The sequence below is a fragment of the Phoenix dactylifera genome, chromosome 5 (assembly GCF_009389715.1).
Source record: "Phoenix dactylifera cultivar Barhee BC4 chromosome 5, palm_55x_up_171113_PBpolish2nd_filt_p, whole genome shotgun sequence".
NCBI lineage: Eukaryota > Viridiplantae > Streptophyta > Magnoliopsida > Arecales > Arecaceae > Phoenix > Phoenix dactylifera.
Genome location: NC_052396.1, coordinates 5,359,917 through 5,379,774, shown reverse-complemented (window position 1 = coordinate 5,379,774; position 19,858 = coordinate 5,359,917). Strand labels below are relative to the sequence as shown.

At 37.4% G+C, this 19,858-nt stretch overlaps 1 protein-coding gene across 2 annotated transcripts; it reads right to left on the bottom strand.

Annotated features, from left to right (window-relative positions):
- Window positions 1-6,045: 6,045 nt before the first annotated feature.
- Window positions 6,046-15,888, bottom strand: LOC103707722 (26S proteasome regulatory subunit RPN13-like). 2 transcript variants are annotated; one of them, XM_008792325.4, is made up of 14 exons: window positions 15,770-15,888; window positions 15,478-15,526; window positions 10,732-10,824; window positions 10,543-10,602; window positions 10,074-10,112; window positions 9,898-9,972; window positions 9,734-9,800; window positions 9,562-9,655; window positions 8,174-8,292; window positions 8,067-8,090; window positions 7,871-7,965; window positions 7,717-7,794; window positions 7,576-7,630; window positions 6,046-6,407 (listed from the first exon to the last, which is right to left on the bottom strand). In XM_008792325.4, exons 2-14 carry the CDS (start codon window positions 15,499-15,501, stop codon window positions 6,259-6,261), a joined length of 972 nt encoding a protein of 323 aa, XP_008790547.2. In that variant the 5' UTR covers window positions 15,502-15,526; window positions 15,770-15,888; the 3' UTR covers window positions 6,046-6,258. The 2 variants fall into 2 exon arrangements, with proteins under 2 accessions (XP_008790547.2, XP_008790548.2); XM_008792326.4 differs by having other exon boundaries at window positions 9,562-9,652.
- Window positions 15,889-19,858: the final 3,970 nt, after the last annotated feature.

Below are 19,858 nucleotides of genomic sequence, written 5' to 3'. Positions count from 1 at the left end.
CAAGAAGGTGATATACAAGAAGCTAGGTGACTCAATTGGATCATCCGATAGGTGGAAAGAACTCAAAATCGTAAAACTCATGCAGTACTGGAAAATGTTACACATCTCAGCTCCAGTCACTTCTTTGGTGCAAGCACTAAATATCATAGAATTAACCAAAGTTTTTATTTTACATCAGATTGACTTCATACAAGCTCTAACAAATGTCTATAGACAGTTCAACTTTAGCAGTCCAAGAGAAGCACTTTTTTGTTCCATTTTCTTTATGTGGGACTTAACGCCATACTTGAAACTTGATCTCTGAGGCACAATAGATTTGCAACAGTTGCCGAATCCTCTATATCTTCTTTCAGGAGGAAGTGGGATGTTCTGGCTTTTGATGGATCCTCATATTGTTGTGGCTGACTGTTGCCCATGCAGGAGGAACTCAAACTAGAACAAAGATCATGCTGGCTCAGATCACTCGTCCATCAGAAAAGCTTTGCCTCTGAAGCCTGCCCTTGAGAAGTAACACTGTTTGACCTAACATATAATTTTCTGGGGGTACACTAGCCCCCATAGTTGTTGATTGCTTCAATTTTAGATAAACAAGAAAGAAAAGGGAGAGGTATATACACATTCAAAAAGAAAAAAAAAATCACAAGAAATATCTCTTTTTTTCTTTTTTTTTTGTTTGATGGATCATGAGAAATATATCAGATCCTTAAGTTTATAGGCATCAAGTTGAAGTATGCCATGGCAGGATGGCAAACATAGCTCCCCGGATTTCAGTCCAAAGGATCAGAGAAGTGTTGAATGTCAGTTCGACCATGTGAAGAGGGTTGAATTTGAAGACTTCATTGATAATCACTTTCAACTCAAAAAAAAAAAAGGTTGAACCAACTGGGAGAAAGAACTAGAAAATTTTATGTCATCACGAAAGTGAAGAGTTTAAGAAGGGATCTAATAGTGCTAGTTTGTTACTCATCTATGCTTTCAACTGCAACAGTTTCATGCTCAGCCATGGAGAAGGTTTGGCATTGAAAAGGTTTGAATTTTTATCAAAGAGAGCTGAGCCGAACCAATATCTCCACGGCTTCTCCTTGTGCTTCTTCTTCTTCTTCGAATGCTCAGGAGGGAAAGAAACCCTTCTCTACATAACGCAGCCAAGCGTAGATATCACTAGACCGAAATAAAGAATTGAAGGAATCAAACCAATGTCAAAGCTCGCAAACACATATATTCCTCTTCCTCTTCTTATTCTTATTCTTCATCATCATCATCTTCTTCTTCTTCCTCCTCTTCTTCCTCTTCTTCTTCTTTTTTCTTCGAATGCTCAAGAGGGAAAGAAACCATTCTCTACATAACAAGCAAAGCGTAGATATCACTAGATTGAAATAAAGAATTGAGGGATCAAACAAATGTCAAAGCACTCAAACACATGAAGTTGGGAGGTGGCAAAGCTCCCACAAGCATAAAAAAGAGGATAAGAACTAGCATTGCTAGGTATTTGTGATCCTACTTCATAGCATCTCCATAGTCATTATTTTTAAGGATACTTGCCGGATTTGAGTGCGTGCTACTGTCGTGTGCAAGTAGACCTTCTGGCATCTCCTTTTGGGCAGAGAACAAGGCGCCTTTGTTAGTTAGCTGTTCAAGAGAAGCAGCAAGAATTAGGTCAAACGGAAACTTCGAGTGAAGCACCAATCCATCACCAAGCACAGCAAGTTCAAGAGACAGTGGCAGAAAAGCAAGAGACGTTTTAATAGCAAAGCGCATAAAACAAATACTTGCAGGACCTAATGCCACGACTGACATTTCTGGTTAATTTACTGCAGCGGCTGCTGCCAAATCGTCCATTTATTCCAAGAAATGGAAGTTCTGATTCTGACCAGAGATGATACTTATGCTGCTATGCTTTATCGTTTCCCATGCAGGAGGAACAAAAGAAGTGGAAGGAGATCTTGCTGGCTTGGAAAGCACGAGTCCAGCTTCTCCTCTAAAGCATGCCTTCAAGAACTCACATCTGGATTGCTGGGACCTTCATTAGCTGGAGAGATGATCAAAGTACCGATGGTTCTCGATCTCTTTAATTTAAGATAAAAACATGCTCTTGTAATTGAAAAGGAAATAAGGCAATCAATTGGTTGAATATTTACAAAGAAATAGATCACAAGGAATATATCAGATGCTTAAATTTATTGCCATCAAGATTACTGGCAGTAAATATAGTTCTGTGGATGGGGATCATACTAGTATAAAGCATTTGAAAGAGCTCGAAGGATCGTAGTGTTCAAGCAGTGCAAACATACAAGGAGGGTTGAGCTTCAAGATTTGATTAATTGGCAATTATTTTCACCTAAAATATTTGAAGGGAATGGAGAAAATTAACTGGAAAATTCTATGTCATTCCAAAAGTGAGTAATCTGAAAGCAAACTCTTGATGCTCGGCTGTTCTCTACCAACAACAATATCTAGCTCATCCATGGAGAGAGTTTGGCGTTGAAAGGGTTGCGAATGAAGCATACATGAGTGATATTGGTTCGGCTCGCCTCTTCTTCTGAATCTTAATAAAAAAGAGATGAGCCGATCCAATATCACATCATGTCTTCTTCTTCTTCTTCTTCAACTGCATCTCTCTGTGTGCTCAAGAGAGAGCGATATCCCCCTTTATATAATGCACCAGCAAAGCGAAGAAATCATTAGATTGAAATAAAGAAATGGAGGAATCAAAATATGTCAAGTCTCCCAAACACATGCAGTTGGGAGGTGGCAGAGGCTCCCACTACCTTGTAAAGGAGGATAAGGACTTTAGCACTGCCGAGCATTTGAATAAATCCCACCCCTCGTTATAGAATTTGGGATCCTACTTCATAACAACCTCACAGTAATCGTTTTTAAAGATGCTCAGTTCATCTGAATGGATGGTAAAGTCATGCGCAATTCCTCCTAAGAAGAAGTCACCTCCTCTGCCTTAACATAGGCGGAACGCGTCCTTAAAAAAATAGTGGCAGCCATGGTCCATTTTCTAATTTAAGTCCAAGCACCCACAACTCTAGGTTTTCTTCCATTATATCAGTTTTTTGCACACAAAAATGAGTTACAAGGCTTTCATGACTTACCTCATTGAAAAATAAGAAGAAAATAAATGGCATCCTTTATCTAGGCTAAAGAAATATTGGAGACTTGAGATATCAAATGATGTTTAGGGTTGAAGAAAAAGATAAATCTGAGGATGAGTACATGATGTCGCTTTTTCTTCTTAGTACTTGGTTACATAATGCATGTCTTACATGTATATCGTTCAAAATGACACCTACTCACCCTATAATTTTTTTTATCAATTAATAGGTTGGGCACCAATCTATTTTGCTCTAGTCAACTGTTTCCTATTAAACCAGCAATTGGGTGGTCCTCGCCCTCCCATTAAATCAAGATAACATTGAATATGGTAATTGCAGCAACCGCCCACCGTTAAAAAATGTAACTTGACCTGGTAAAGGAGTAAGGCGACACCTTAGATTCGGTGGTCCCGCCTTCGGCATGATGTTTGGAACTTGGCAAAAGCTTAACTAAAGCTGGTGGATACCATCTCATGATCACGGAGAGCGATTCAAAGGCATCGATTGGATTTGGACATGAATGGGTATGCAGAAGATCAGCATTAGATTATGTTTGGATATGGTAATCCAAATTAACTACTGATTCATACATAGCCTTCACATGTGTACCAAAGATTCCCTCCACCAAGCTTCTCTAGCTCTCCAGCCGCCTCTGTTATTAACCGAATTTGATGAAAGTAGAGACAATTAGTATAGATTCGATATGGCGATCTTCAAAAGTCGGGCGAGCACCGAATACCATTTGGGGTGACATGGTGTCCATTTTCGTCGATCCTCAAAGAAAGCTCCTCCTGTTACTACTCGACGTGGAGGCACTGGAATCACCATCACTTGTCCTGCAATCAAACTGATCTAAATTCCCAAGATGTTGATGCATTTGTTTCCAGTAATTTTAGCAGTTACACTTGTTCTATTGGACAGCTCGCATGTGAATGAATCTATGGAGAAGTGATATTTTTGTGGAGCATATTAGATTGAAGGAATGCAAAATTTGGGTGTATGGGAGGTGATGCCACCATTAAACTAGTCATTATTGGTCGAACATGTTTAAATGGTCCCAATTATAGCATTTTTTGAGACGGTCCCCGTACCCCCGCACTTGAGCCAGGTTGTAGCCCTTGATTCTGCTGGTTACTCCTACACTAAAGTAGGGTGAGCAGCAGTTGTACCAAAGCTAAGATTTTGACCGGATGCAAAATCACTTGTGCTCGATCTAGTGGTATTTTTATAGGGATTCTATCTATCGCTATAGGATCCCTATTCAAGATCATTACAGTTCCTCTTTGGATGGCTGTAGGACGGACGACCCCCTATAGGTAGTAGGGTAGGATGGGTGATGCCGCTCAGCTTGCGGCCAATTCTCCTAACTGCGCGCGGGCCAGGCTTAGAACACGTCTAACATGTCCTTTCCCAGTAACCATTCTGAATGGGGCACAGTTACAAAGTGGAGGTTGGAAAAAGGCGAACCCCCATTTCTTCAGCTAGTATGGCGCAGCGGGTCGAACTACAAAAAAAAAAAAAAAAAAAAAAAAAAAAAAATCGACAGATTTTTGCTGGTTTGGGCTTCTCTAGGCCAATGCTTCTAGAATGTATTCAAAATTTAAGCCCAGGCCGGTCCAAAATGTATCGGACTTGAGCGGGCTAAGGGTCATTAAATATATGGAGAATTGGACCACTCCATGGTATAACAGAGATGGTTGCTCTAATCATCATAATTGTCATTAAATATATAAGAGGACATCAACAAGAAATGCCTCGACATCTTTAGATAAGAGTCTACCTAAATAAACTACACAGCTAGTTGAGATACATGATAATGTACTAAAGTGCACTTTAGGAGAAGGTCAGACATGGGACTTGACCGCATCACGATAAAAGATGAGAGTGGATCTAGATAACTATCTAGATTAACACCACACGTGATGCACGGGTAACCATATAAGAATCTAAAGCGTAGATATCAAAACTTGCACAGAGAATGATCCAACCAAGCATCTGACCAAGTTTGTATTAGAACTTTAAAATTATTTAAAATATAATGTAAATGTAAATTTTAATAAATTTTCTATATTGGATGCCAGTATTATCTTTTAATTAAAGTATAAATAAAAATAGTCATGAATTATCTATTTCTAAAGAAAGCGTGTAAAAAAAAAATTAAAATATAAAATATTCAACATACATCAAATGATTGGACAATGTGAATAATAATAAACTATTATTTAAAAATAGAACAAAGTTCTACTCTAATGATTGGACGGTTCTTGCCAGTTCAATCTCCTATTTAATAGCTATTTAGATATATCTTTTTATCGTTCTAAATCCAAATCTTAAAAATTCTTAAAATTCGGATTTGAATTCGGCAATATATATATATAAAGAAAGAAAGAAATTCTATTCTTTCTTTTTAAAGAACAAGGATGTCTATCCTCAAAATTTGGATCCCAATTTGACAAAATTTATAAATATGTATTTCGATATGATTGGATACAAAAATTCTATCTAAATCCGATCCAAAATGCATACGGAACAACATCTAGACCCCATTAGATATAACAAATTCTATCCTTTTTTTTTTTCTAATGAACAAGAATTTCTATCCTTAAGATTTGGATCTGACTTTGACAAAAATTCAAAATATGTATTTAGACCCATATTTGATCAGATACAAAAATTCCATCCAAATGCAATCCAAAATGAATACGGAAATGGATATGATCATATAACATCCAATCCATTTTCAGCTCTATTCAAGACAGAATAATCATCGAGCACAAAATATGTGACAACTCTTAAATTACCCTGCGCCGTCCACATGCACCAAATGGTAAAGATAACTCCATTGTCACTTAGGAGGTCAAGCACCCAGAGGTGGTTCCTTGGAACTAGCTTGCATCAGATTCTATAAAACCCTTGAATATGGGAAAATAAATGACCAGGTAAGGTTAGAATTAAGAATAATGAGAAGTTTATTGATCTGTGTCTATCAATCAACATCCATAGTTGAAATGAATGTCGCAATTGCACCGACCATCCAATTCTTGCATGAAGATTATCCATGTGATTATAAGCCCCCCAATCCTCTCTCACCTTTGCTACCCCTCGAACACGGAATAAAATGCTATGAAATTTGTTCACACAATGCCAACCGGTAGAGTCAGCTTTCATCCATGGCACTACTTCGGCTGCATCTTTGTGACTTAGCATCCTTGTTCTCGTCTTGCCTTGAATCCGTCTCTTCAGATTCTGATGATTTTGCCACCGAGTCTTCTAGAGCCTCAAGAAATGAGAGAACAGTGAAATTATCTGCGGAAGAAAGAGATGTTTTAGCTACTGCATCAACTTCACATAGTCACAGAATTAAGAATAGTATCAACTAAAAACAGTACCGATGCTCAATCATGAGAATTATGTTCTAAATTCGCTCATTGGCTCATTGCCTTTTATGATTTGAAGATTTTCCTTATTAATTGTATAGGCTCTCATATGAACTCCATGGAATTTTTGAAGGCCATTTTTTTTTAAAATTTTTTTCGCTCAGGAAACGTGGTTACATTGAACTTCATGCTAAGTAAAGAGTTCTCCAAGTCCTGTGAGAAGCATCTCAGTTTGCCAGGTTACCATGACCAGTATCTTGCACCAGTTCACAGAAGATTAGCAACCAGTGAGGAGTTAGTGAAGACATTAACGTTTGATTGCCCATGCAGCAAACCCCATGCTAATAGAGGTGCTACGGTTTACCAAGCTTTACTTAAGGACTTGTACGCATAGTTAGCTAGGGGTGTAATGTAAATGAGCTAAGCTCCAGTGAACTAGGCCCGACTCAAGCCAGTTCATTTTGTAATCAAGATGAACTCAACAGGTAACTCGATTTTGAGCTAAACTCCAGCTGCTCATGAACTTGTTTAAGATAGAGAGATGGCTTGAGGTCCCTGAAGAACTGTGTGTGTGGGTATACCATATACATACATATAGAGCAAGAGATAGAGAGTGAGAGAGTTGGACTATATACTTTAACTCCTGGAAAAAAGAAATAACAATTCAAAATCAGTGATGAATTGCATAAATTCAAAATCCAAGCCGTTGAACATGATTTAAAAAAATGCATTCTTTTATTGTAAATTAAAATATCCTTATTCATAAAAAGAAACTAAATATTATTTTATTTATTTATATTTTGAGCTTAATCGAGCTGAGCTTGAGAGCCAAGCCTATGAGCTTTAGCTTGGCTTCACTATTTGAAAGGAAGTCAAATGCAAGGCAAGTTTCAAGCCAAACATGAGCTGTTCATGAACAGCTCACTTGTTTGACAGCCTTAAGTGTAGAACAGTTCTAAATAAGATTTAAATTTCCCAACCAACAACTTCATATTTCCATTGTGAATAGTCCAAGAAATTTGTAGAGCCGGGCGTTGAATAGGGAGCCGAGTGTGGAAAACAAGACCTGGTTTTTTGAACTAAGAACTAATACTTACATTTGCTTGGGTCCATTCCAAACTGGGACAGGTCTATCTGTCCTGTCCGAAGCACCTATCAAACATTCAAGGGATAGTCAGGTCACCCAAAACTTGAAAAGATAACTGCATCTTTAGTCAATGAAAAGGTAAAATTCTTACATGAGTAAATGTGTCTACTTGCTGCCGGAATGGTGGAGACTGCAACAAGTCCATGAGATCAGCAGGAGTCCATGAACCCTGAAACAGCGGAACAATCAAAAACAGCAATGGCAGATCACCATATCTCCCATAAAATCTACCAATTAGCAGATACCTCAGGCAAGTATGATGCCAATTGTTGTTCAAGTGGCAAAGTTTCAATCAGTGGCATGACTAAATCAGGCTTCAAAATATCACCTAATCCCAATCCTGATAACCAAAATAAAATCATGAGTTGCCAGACAAAGAGGTCATGCACACATACACACAGGCACACATATTAAAACCTCAAAATTCAGCTAGTGTTTTACCTGCGTCAGGATCTTCAACAGCATCTACAGTACCAATAAAAGGAATAAATCTCAGCAGCTCACAGAATCAAAGTAAAAGATGCATGATTAGGAGAGAGAAATGATACCTGACGGCTGAATGCTTCTCAATATTCTCTGTAAATCTGCCAATTGTACAGGTCCAGCTGATGAAGTTACCTCACCAGACAATTCAGCAGCCATGTTTTGATCAACCAAGTTTCCAGCTCTAAATATATGAAAGCCCAAAGAAAACATTAGAACCTTTCAGAAAAGATGGCAAAAAAAAAAAAGTTGGAAAAAGCAACAAAAGATTCAATAAACTCGGAGAAAAGGTAAGAAAAGAAATCAAATTCTGAGCATCTGTATTATTGAGATCAAAAGAAACTGATCAAGAAGCCTGATTCTTTAGGAGGGTATAAATGCCAGACTGGGAAAGGTCTTAAGACAGCCATCAATTGCTGGTTTCCAAAGACCAGTCTCCAAAACGAATGATCTGTGCAAATTATCAGCAGCTATTACCGGGTGAGAATTATCTACTAGTGCTAAAATATAGCATTTAATCCTTAGATTTCGCATCAATTTTCTCCTATTTGATGTGAATGCAAGAAACTAGTATTTGCACCCACTCCAACATTGTGTTTATGGATTACATCATGATTCATATCATTGAGTAGTTATTAAGCTTTATCATCTTCTCTTAAGCATCAATGTCACCCTTGCTAATCTCACTTAACAATGTGCAAAACAAAGTTTCACTTAAAAAGTTTCGAAATGAGCATAAGCAAGCAAAGCATGCCAAGATTGATCATCGTTGTTCGATACTTATGTGTGTATCACTTTATTACACCTGATTTACCTATCAGGTCATAAACTTTTTCATGAAGACTGATAATAGCGTGCATTTTCAACTCTTTATTTCTGAGTTAACCCTTACAAGGACTGCTGGTCAGATGAGGATCCATAAAGCCAGCCCTAGCACTTTCAACTCTTTGCTTTTCTTCGTCTTCTTCCTTTTGAGGGGGACTGCCCTAGATAATGGATTCACTATGAACATGCAAGATGCAACACTTGAGCAATCCCTCTTTTAGTTAGAAGGTTCATCAAGTGAAATAAACATATTTAAGATACAAAAATAATTAACGACTTGTACACCACAATCTATATGCCATGCCTCTAATTAGTACAAGTCCTGCAATCTAATCTTATGCTCGATATTGTTGGTAAAAATAGAAGAATTCTAATACAAGTATCATTCCTTGGACCAATTCCCATGGCTAACTAATGAACTAAGCAATTAAACAAGGACAGTATGCAATTTAACAGTTGCTGAGAAAGATAATCTTCCCCATGCAAAAAAAGAATAAAACAGCTCCTAGACTTAGAAACTCAGTTAGAATACATGAGCACAGTCAGGGCTTATTAAAATTTATATAACACAAAATTAAGCATCAGACTGATTGCAACATATCCTAGCTTACTGACACTTTGTGCAGACCTGGATGAGAGATCATCCTCAGCAGCATCTTCTGACATCTCAGACATTTGCATAGCAACTGAAGCTTCAGCCTCATCTTCACCAATTGCATCTTCTTGATTGGAAAATACAGTTTAAGGAACAGTTAGAGACAGCATTATCACAAACTGGCACCTGAATGATTTAGATGTACCTAAAGGCTGATTGATGTAGCTATTAAATGAGTTGCATATCTGTGAGTCTCCTTCAGCTCTTGGCTCCTGGAGTTAATGGAATATATAAGTATCCAAAAATGTACAGTAAATGGTAAACAAGCTCTTATGAGTAAACAAAAAAAAGGATGTCCACAATGCAAACCTGCAACCAGAAAAAGAATTTCCTGTCATCAGAGCTAAACTTTAAGACATATACTCTTTCAGAAGATTGAGTCACCTGAATATGGAGGAAAAAAAAGAGTAAGATGCATCAGGAATGCATAATCAAAAGGTGCATTGAAACCAAAAGCATCGATGGTTTAATAAGATATGAAAAACCTTCTCAAAAACAGCTTCATCTGGAAAGATGATCTGATCCTGTGATATCTGGAGTCAAGAAAAACCTGAAAGTTCTGGGATGAAGTGTTATCAAGAAAAAAGAACCTGAAATAGCATGCTCAGTTAATCAAAAGAAAGCTGTTTCAGGTCCATGAAGAAAAGAACTAGAAAAAGAAGAAAAAAAGAGAAGGGTCAGTCGATAAATGAAACTAATTGGTGATTGTAGAAGCTCTATGATACTTGAACCTATTTATTACAACCAAGAATTTATACATACAAAAGGAATCCAGCCTGTGGATGAATGAATTTCTTTAAAAATGCTAATGAGATCAGAGTTAACTCAAAGGGGAAAAATATGAAACAAAAAAGGTTTTATCAAAAACAATTGGCACCCACGGTAGTGTCACAGACAGTAGCTTGCATACATGTCTCCGTAAAAATATAAATTACGTGAAATGAAAAGGGATACTTCTTCTACTGTGTTCCGGTTCCGATCCAGCCACTGAAAATGGACCAATCCTTCCTCGCCCTAATCATCAAAGTCCACAGAAATATAATTTTTATTCAGACAAAGATTAGAAAGCGAAAGTAACTCAAAATCAAGTAGTCCAAATCAGTATAAATTTGCCAGAAAACACTGGTTTTAACATTAGCATACCCTTCCTATGCGGACAAGCCCTTTGCAATTATCTGGAACCACTCGTGTTCCATCAAGGAACATCCTGCCGGCACGAAACTCCAACATGATTTCCTGGTAAAAAAAACCATTAAATCGAAATTTTGTGAAACAAAAGAAAAAGAAGCAACAGAAGATCCTAAGGATTCATAGTAAAGCATATTTCTACAAATCATTATAAAACACTCCACGAACAGCCCAAACTCTATCTCCTTTTAAAACAAATTGCCACAACAGTGCAATAACTCTATAAAGAGCAAACACTTCAATCAATCCACATGGAAGATCCATGATAACAATGCAATCTATTTCTAATGGGCAAGCCGGATTGCATCCCCAAACCCCAAAGTGACAAACAAAAATCAGTTCAGAGGTATAGTTATTATTTCAGAAAGCTTTTACAAAGAAGATGATGGATAACTAAATAAATAACAAGACATTAATGGGACTATACAATCAAGAGATGAAAGAAAATAATCAAAGCTCCCTTGCATCAAGGTCTTTCCAGAAATGCCTCAGTTATAAGAAACGCGTTTCAGTTATAAGAAAAGAAAAGAAAATCCCCTCACATCTCAAGTGATATTCAATACATAAAATTAGCATATTTTTCCTAACATCACCATTTGAAGTCTACCAGACACTCACTTTCAACACATGCTTCAAATGATCTACAATGTTACTCCCTATTCCCCCATCATATAGCTAGGACTAGCAAAGTCCCACCTGAAAGCATAAGAAAGTGGAACGACAATTTAAGGCTCTCCCAATTCCATATGGAAATGAAACAAAAACAAAGTAAGGAATGCCCTCCACTTCTACTTCTCAAAAACATACAAATAATTTCAAACCACCACCTTCCAAACAAGTTTAACATGTGAGGATGTTCTCTAGCACAAGCCAAGAAAACACATTCTTTAAGAACCAAGGCTTCAAAACCAGACTCAATCATTGCAAAGGAGGCTTCCTCCAAGGGTAAGAAGAGAACAAGACACAAAAGAGAAGTCATCGTTAGCATCTTCTCTCCAAGCTCTTGAGTGATGATAAACATCTAGAACTTAACCCTCTTATATTGGTTAATTTTGTTCCTTTAGAATCAGCCACTCCATCCTGCCTCAACTTGAAGCATTCTCATATGATCATTAAGAAGCGAAAGGTAAGCCCTTAAAATATACTGTCATAAGTTGCCCCCTCAAGAAAGAGCATTTAGACAGCTCAATAGAGAAGGATGCTCAAAAGTCAACCTGCAGACCAGACTTCAGATGTTTTTAACAATAAATCATGCCTATTTTCCTAATTTGACTCCAACAAGCCATCCCTCACCCCTCCCCTCTTCCACCACCCCCCCCCCCCGCCCCACCAAAAAAAAAGCAGCCTCTAGGATCTCAAAACCAGATTCGTTGTGAAATCTTTAAAACAAAATCATCACCTGCATGCTCCCCAATCTCCAACTTATAAAGCGAAAGCACTGCTTCCCCTACATATGTCCCCATTTTGAACTAAATTACCTCCAGGAGTCCCCTTTTTCTCCTAACCTCCCAAATCATTTTCACAATAATCACTATCAAGAAAGACCTACCACCCTCCACTAGTCTCCCACCCCCCAAAGTCCATTTCTTGACTAGAATGGGTTCATCAATTATCTATAACAAAAAATGGAGGCTCAGCTTGTGCTAAGCTCTCCATTCACCACGTGGACACCAATATTAGGGATATCGTTAATACATTTCTTTAGTAAACAGGGTTCTTATATCTATTCTATTTTATTATATGTAACTTAAATGGAGGCTTAGCTTGTGCCGAGCTCTCCATTCGCCATATGAGCACCTGTATTAATAACATCATTGATATAGTTTTTTAATTTGGGTAATACGTCGGGCTATTATAGCTGATATAAGAGGAAGATAGGCCGATAATGGTTACTTATTAACATATATATGTTATAAATTGAGCATTATATTATATATTTCATCAATGAAAAATGAGTATAAATGATAGGTAATATAGTACCTCACTATTATCAATGTTTAGTATAAATTATACTTTATATAATTGATATAAGTGCAATTGATACTTGAGAATATTTTCCAACTAAAATAGATAATTCTATTGTCTAAACTGATATTACAATATCATTTTAGATATTTAACGGGAGGTTTTGCTCGACCATTATTAAAAATTCACTGCTTAATGTGCAACAAAAGATCGGCTATTAGGCCTTCTATTTATTATAATTTGTTATATTGTTATATTGCATTTCAAGAACCCTTAAAAAAAGAAGAAAAAAACTATACCCTGCACATCACAAGATACTATTATTGGAGACATCGATATTAATGATAAAAGTTTTTTCATGAAGGCTCAACTTGTGAAAAGTTCTTTGTTCGCTATGTAGATGCCGGTTTAATAACATTCATATTAATGATGGAAGCTTCTACTTGGCCATCATTAAATTTAATTGCGTAATTTACAATAGAAATTAGCTATTAAAGCATTCTATTTATCAAAGTTCACCATCTCGGTATCGAACTCTATACCGGTACCATCCTATTACCGTATCGGTATGCGATACGGTACGAGACGATGAGGCTTATCGGTTCGATACCAGTATGGTACGAGATGGCCGGCACGGTATAGTACCAGCTGGTATGGCAAACCTTACTATTTATTATAATTTATTGCATTGCTATATTACATTTCAAGAATAATTGAAAAAACGAAGAAAAAACTATATCGAACACCCCGCATGGATTATGTGCTAGTCTCCTAATTATTATATATGCCATATTAAAAATAGCAACTGGGCTTTGGGCCTATAATATTTTCTTCCAAGTTTGCCATAGTTTTTTTTTAAAAGAAAACTGGGCAACTATGCCTATTTATCCATGCTCGTTTTCTATGCCCTAAAATTAGTTAGAAATAAAGTGGAAACCGGCAAACATTGTGGTTTCACGAAAAAATATTGTCCTAAATATAACCCCAGGGTAGCCACTCTCCCTCTTCTACTTCCCCATCCTTTGTGCAGCCTACCACTCTTCTATTTATCCTCTTATTTGTCTTGCTCTCTCCTCCCCTTCCTTTCATCTTCCTATCACTCTTCTTCAAAATATAAGACTTGACCTAGTGTAAACCTCCTCCAGACACACTCCTCTCCTTTCCATATCAAGAACCCATCAATTTCTCCCACAAATAAATCTGCAATCCCAAAAGTTCCTCCAAGAACAGCAGCACCATGATACCTTCACCATGTCAACTCATTCAATCCAAACATGTGCTATTTTGGAAACTTGGAATAATATTTGAAATTTGAGCCTTAGTTGAACTCCAATTTGGCAATCTTGAAGAAGACATGCATTCCTAGAAAGTTTTGCCACATCCAAGACTCTAGTTCTAGCCAACTCTAACCATGACTTGACATTCTTCTTTATATCCACCTTTTGGTCTCGTTCCACCTTGTATGGGAACTCTATTCATAGCATGCAAGAGATTTTCAATTTTGGGACCATCAATATGGCTGGTTGGGGATGCTCTATTCTTTTTTTCGCCCCGGGGGGGGGGGGGGGGGGGGGGGGGGGGGGGGGGTCTTTTCCTTTCCTAGTTTGGTGTCAGTCCTTTTAGAATATCCTATTTCTTATTTGGGCATTTGTGGCTTTGGATTATTGCTCTCATGTAGTTCCCTTTTTGTCCTTACACATATGTTCTTTGGATAGGGCTTTCGACTTGGTCCAATTCAACATTTGAAATAATGGAAATGATGTCACATAGGGCCACCTCTGGAAATGGGTTTGGATCTCATCTCCTAAGAATGGCCAGGTCGAAGAGAACCAGAGAAAAAGAAAGAATAAAAGAAGGGAGAGAAGTTAGAAAAATGTAGAAATAGAGAGAGGAATAACCAACATATGTATAGATAGAGAGGCTATGAAAGGAAGAGATGCAGATGAAGACGGAAGAATGGACATGAGTGAAGGGATATTTTTGGAATAATAAATGTTTCTTTTATTAACCGAAGCTACTAGGTTTACTTGGCATGGGAAGGAAGTCTACGAAAGATATCCTAACTGCATAGCTTTCTTTTTTTTATAAACCAAATCTAATAAAAAATTATTATAGTTGGTAACTATTGAAAATGAGCTTTCCTTTAATCTTTAGTTTGAAAGCCACCACGTACCCTGATAGTAACTAATGCATTTCCCCTCCCCCCCCCCCAACCGACATCTTTGTCAATTATAACTACATTGCATTGATCTTAACTCTCTAAACCTTATTTCTTAATATAATTGGAATCTACTGAATAGTAAACGACGAAGGTGGGCCTTAGCACAGCAGTAAGGTTGCTCCATTGCGACCAAGTAGGGAATTCACCAAGTCATGCTCTCTTACAGTCACAGAAAAAATATTCTATGCATTCAGCCATACCCAACATCTCCACAAAATCCACAGCATTCTATCTAAAATCACCAATAGAGCCCAACAAACTCTACCAAAAAAGAAGGCGTTTATCCTTTGCAGCCTAAAAACCCCTTAGGTTTCGAAGTTCTAAATTTTCCAGTATGATCTCACTAATTATGCAGCAAATCAGCTTCCCTATCGCACTCCAAGTTATAATCTTTGTAGGAAAGGAACTTCTTTTCCTCAGTATAAGGCAAATTTGAAGCAAAATATGGAACACTATGGAGATCAATCATAACAGCATCATAAGAAACAAAAATCAGCTAACCAATTCATGAGTACCTGCAATGGAGCAACATTCTCCATGGATGGCGATCCAATAACTCCAGACCTAAGTTTCCATGACAAGAAACGATTAATGCTAAACGAGTATGGTTGTCAAACTAACCCGGAGCATTCCACGGGTAAAGAGAAAGAGATGGTTACTAAAGCATCCAAACCGATGATAATAGACGTTAAAAACTAAGTAAAAATCAGGATAATTGGAAATTAGGGTTTCCACTTACTGCAAGCAAAACCAAATAAATCCGAAGAAGAAGAACGAATAGAGGAACAAAATTGATGGCTTTCTCACCTTCTAGAGAGCAAAATCGAATCGGGGAATTGATCGAGTTTCGACAAGTTCTCCGAGGACAGATTGGATTCGGCGGTTGGAAGGAGTTCGTCAGGGGCTTTAGAGACCCAAGGGCGATGTTTTTATTAACGAATTTAGGGTGGTTCTATATACACCCCCCCTATTGCTCAGGACACCCCCCAAAAATTAAAAAAAAATTAAATACTCTCTACACCCCCCCATTTGCTAAGGACACCCCTAAAAAATTAAAAATTCCTAAATTACCCCCCACCCTCCCCACCCCCTCACCTAAATTGCTCTCTACACCCCCCAAACCCCCCCCCCCCCACCCCGCTCTTCCCCTCCAAAACACCCGCCGGCTTCTCCCTTCCGCCCAAAAAACCTCGCCTCAAGCACCTCGCCGGCGGCCAAACCCCCTCCGTCTCCCTTTGAACTGTTCCGCCCAAAGCACCTCGCCAACGCCCAAAACCTCCCCGTTCCCCCTTCTCCCTCTCGTCGCCGGCATTCTGTTCGGCTGCACAGAGCCGGACAGAATCCTTCTGTTCGGCTGCACAGTGCCGGACAGAAGCCTTCTGTTCGGCACTGTGCAGCCGAACAGAAGAGTTCGATTGAGGGTCGCCGAACAGAAGGCTTCTGTTCGGCACTGTTCAGCCGAACAGAAGCCTTTTGTTCGGCGATCCAGTGCCGAACGGAGCACGAACCGTGAAAAAAAAAAAATTCGAAAGAAGGTGGAATACGTACCTTTGCGGCTGATTCTTCGTCCCAAATCACTAGTTGCTTGTCCATGCTTCGAATGGGGCTTAAATCTCCTTCAAAGATCGCCTAAACGATGTAAATGGATCGAGGGGTTTAAGGGGGGTTTGAGGGGTGTTTTTTTTTTTCTTTTCAAAACGAAACAGAGGAGGAGGAGGAGGAGGAAGGGGGGTGTACTGAGAAAATTTCAAGGGCAATATGGTAATTACACTAAAGGTTAGTTTGGGTATTTTTTTTTAGTTTTTGGGGGGTGTCCTTAGCAATAGGGGGGGTGTATATAGAACCCCCACGAATTTATCTGATATAGTATCCTCGAAATTACTATAAAGCCCTCGCCGGTTGTGGGGAAACCTGGTCGAGATGCGTTCGGCGGGCGGACCGACCGGCGGCTTTCATCAGGTTTCGTCCGGACCACGGCAATAAGTTACGGGTTTTTTTTTTGTGAGAAAAAGAAAAGAACAAGTTTACCCCCGCATAACAGCCTCTACTAAGCGCCTATCCTATCAAAAAAATATTCGATGCAAGCAGAAATGATCGTGTGTTGGACATCTGGCCAATTTTACTCATATTTTTTGGTAACAGGATTTCGTCCAATGCACGTAGAGGCATGAATAAGAATAAAGGTGTACCAAGCCGAAGAAAAATTTGGCAGATTATGCTTAATTTACATATAAGAGAGCATAAACTGGCTTTTTAATCTTTCCAGCAACGACCAGTTAATACTTTCAAAACTAACTTGTCATTGATCATATAAAAATAAAAGATTTACTTGTTCTACCAAGATCATTGAACATTATGTTACACCTTTGGGGGCACATCATCCTTTAATGCAAGAAAAATAATATCATTTAAAATGTCCTATGTTCCCATTAGATAGAGATAATGATCTTGAATTCTATCAACTATTACTGGACTGCAATGCTGGTGAAATGACCCGTAGTTTGTGTTATATTTGATAGAGACGGCTCATGATGGTTGCAATTTATGTAAAACTTTTTATATTGGAAAACTCGAATTGATTGTGCTCATCCTGATACATTTCAAACTCCACCATTCATCAGGGTAGTGGAGGAACCCCTAGTTTTTAAAACAGCATCATATAATTTTCAGCTAAATTAATTGTTGATCATAAAAATATGGTTAGGAATAATGTTTAAAATTTAAATTAAGCAATTTACAAACAAGAAACCATATATTTTTTTTAACATGAAAAATTTTTTGATATAAAAAAAATATTAGACAATTACAATAGATGTTTTCTAGTCCAATTAAGAGCTGCGCAAATATCGACAAAATTTAATTTTAATTTTTACGATAAAAATATTTTTCATAGATAGAGAAAGCTTTTAAAGTTCTAAATCATTCACTCTATAACTCTTAGTACTATAAATAATATACTAAAATTTTTTGATCATCGAAAAAAAACAACACTTTTTTTCCTCCATTTTTTCAGATTTTCTCTTTGCTTTGGTTTCCGCCGACCAGTTTCTTTCGGTTTTCTATGATTACCGCGCTCGCAGGCACCTCGAAGCTGCCACGTTTTTTTGTAATTTTCAAATAATGTAGTTCCCACCCAAAAGGAGGGACCACACCAACGATATAATGATCGGAGAAAAGGAACGGTAAAGAGCTGAAAAAATATTTGAATGTATGTACGGTTTAGAAACTTGAGTAGAGATCCTTTTACATTTTTTTTGTTTTGAGATAATGGTTACTAGCTCACTCGCCATCCAAGATGAGAATTGATTCTTTCCCTCAAGAAATTTTAGATTTCAGTTTATCTTGAATTATTCAAAGCAAAATACTGACTAGTCATCTGCATCCCTTATACAGGGCTCGTTTGGTTCGCGAGAAAAGAATAGAGAAAAGTGTAGTTAACAGAAAAGTAATGAAATGCCTTTTGTTTGGTTGGAGTTTTCAAAAGAGAAAAACGGAAAAGTTGTATTCCCATGGGAATATGATTCCCACATTTCATAGGAAAGTCTTTTCTATAAATATGGAAAAGTTAATTTCCCATTAGAGAGGAATCACTCCATTTTTACTTTTTCCCAAAAAGGCTCGTCAGTATTAAAGAAGCATTGGGGCATTAAAAACCTAATTTTTATTAAGGGTGTAATAGAAATATACATAACTTTTCCAGAAAAGTGGATAGCCAACCAAACATAAGCACTTTGAAAATTTGTCACTTTCCTATGGTCAACCAAACATACCAAAAGTACTTTTCTAGGCATCATCTTCCTAGTAATTTATTTTTCAGAAATCATATTTCTAGGAGAAAAAATGCTTCCCGCAAACCAAATGAGCCCATATAGTTAATAGTTTGCTTTGTCATCCAAATTATTTACTCTAATATATGACAAGCATGCGAGCTGGTCATATGCATTTCTCATATATGGGTTGCTGTGTCAGGCCAAACACATCTCATTTACTCTAATGTATGGTATAATATTCACGTGATATTACATCTCAATTGCTCTCATGTTTGATGTAATATTCATATAACTTTCATTTACTCTCATGTGCATGATATTAACACTTATATAATATTCTTCTTGGTGCATTATGCTATGCATCAGAAAGCAAAGCCCTTCTATAAGGGGAACACGAAAAATGGATTTTTAGCCTATGTGCATATATTTCTAAGTGAGTACTAGATATATAGTTTATTTTCAACCTCACATCTCCAAAATAGCGATCTAAATCATGCTCTTGATTATGTAGAGATAGAGTAGTTCTGATGAAAAAAATACTAAGTTGACTTAGATATCTTATATGCATCTATATATATATATATTCAAAAAAAATAAGTACATATGGGTTAGACAAATATGTGCCTATCACAGGGAAAGAATAGATGCCCCTGAGCACACTTTGACTCAGAAATTCAATTTTACAGCTGCATAAATAGAAAAATAACTTCTCTTTGTGTTATAGAATTGGGTTTACATCGCATGTATTATGTATATATAGATAGAGAGAAAAAAAAAGGGATCGATAATCTAATTGTAAAAAAACATAAAATATTTTTAAGAGTTATAAAAAATAAAAATATTTTGTATTCAATAAAAAAATTAGTAAATTGATAATCTATCATAATAGAGAGTAGATTATCAATCCTCTATATATTATATCTATTTCAAAAATACGTGGCCTAACTAATTAGGCGGGAGAAAGATTTCTGATTTCACAAATCTTATCAAAAAATCAACGGTCAGATTCAACAGCCCACCTCCACTTGGGCTCACGGTCCAGATTCCAGAGACGGCACCAATACATCGTACCTCACAATTCCAGATCTTGGACTATAATATAATATCAAAAAAATCGAAGGGACAA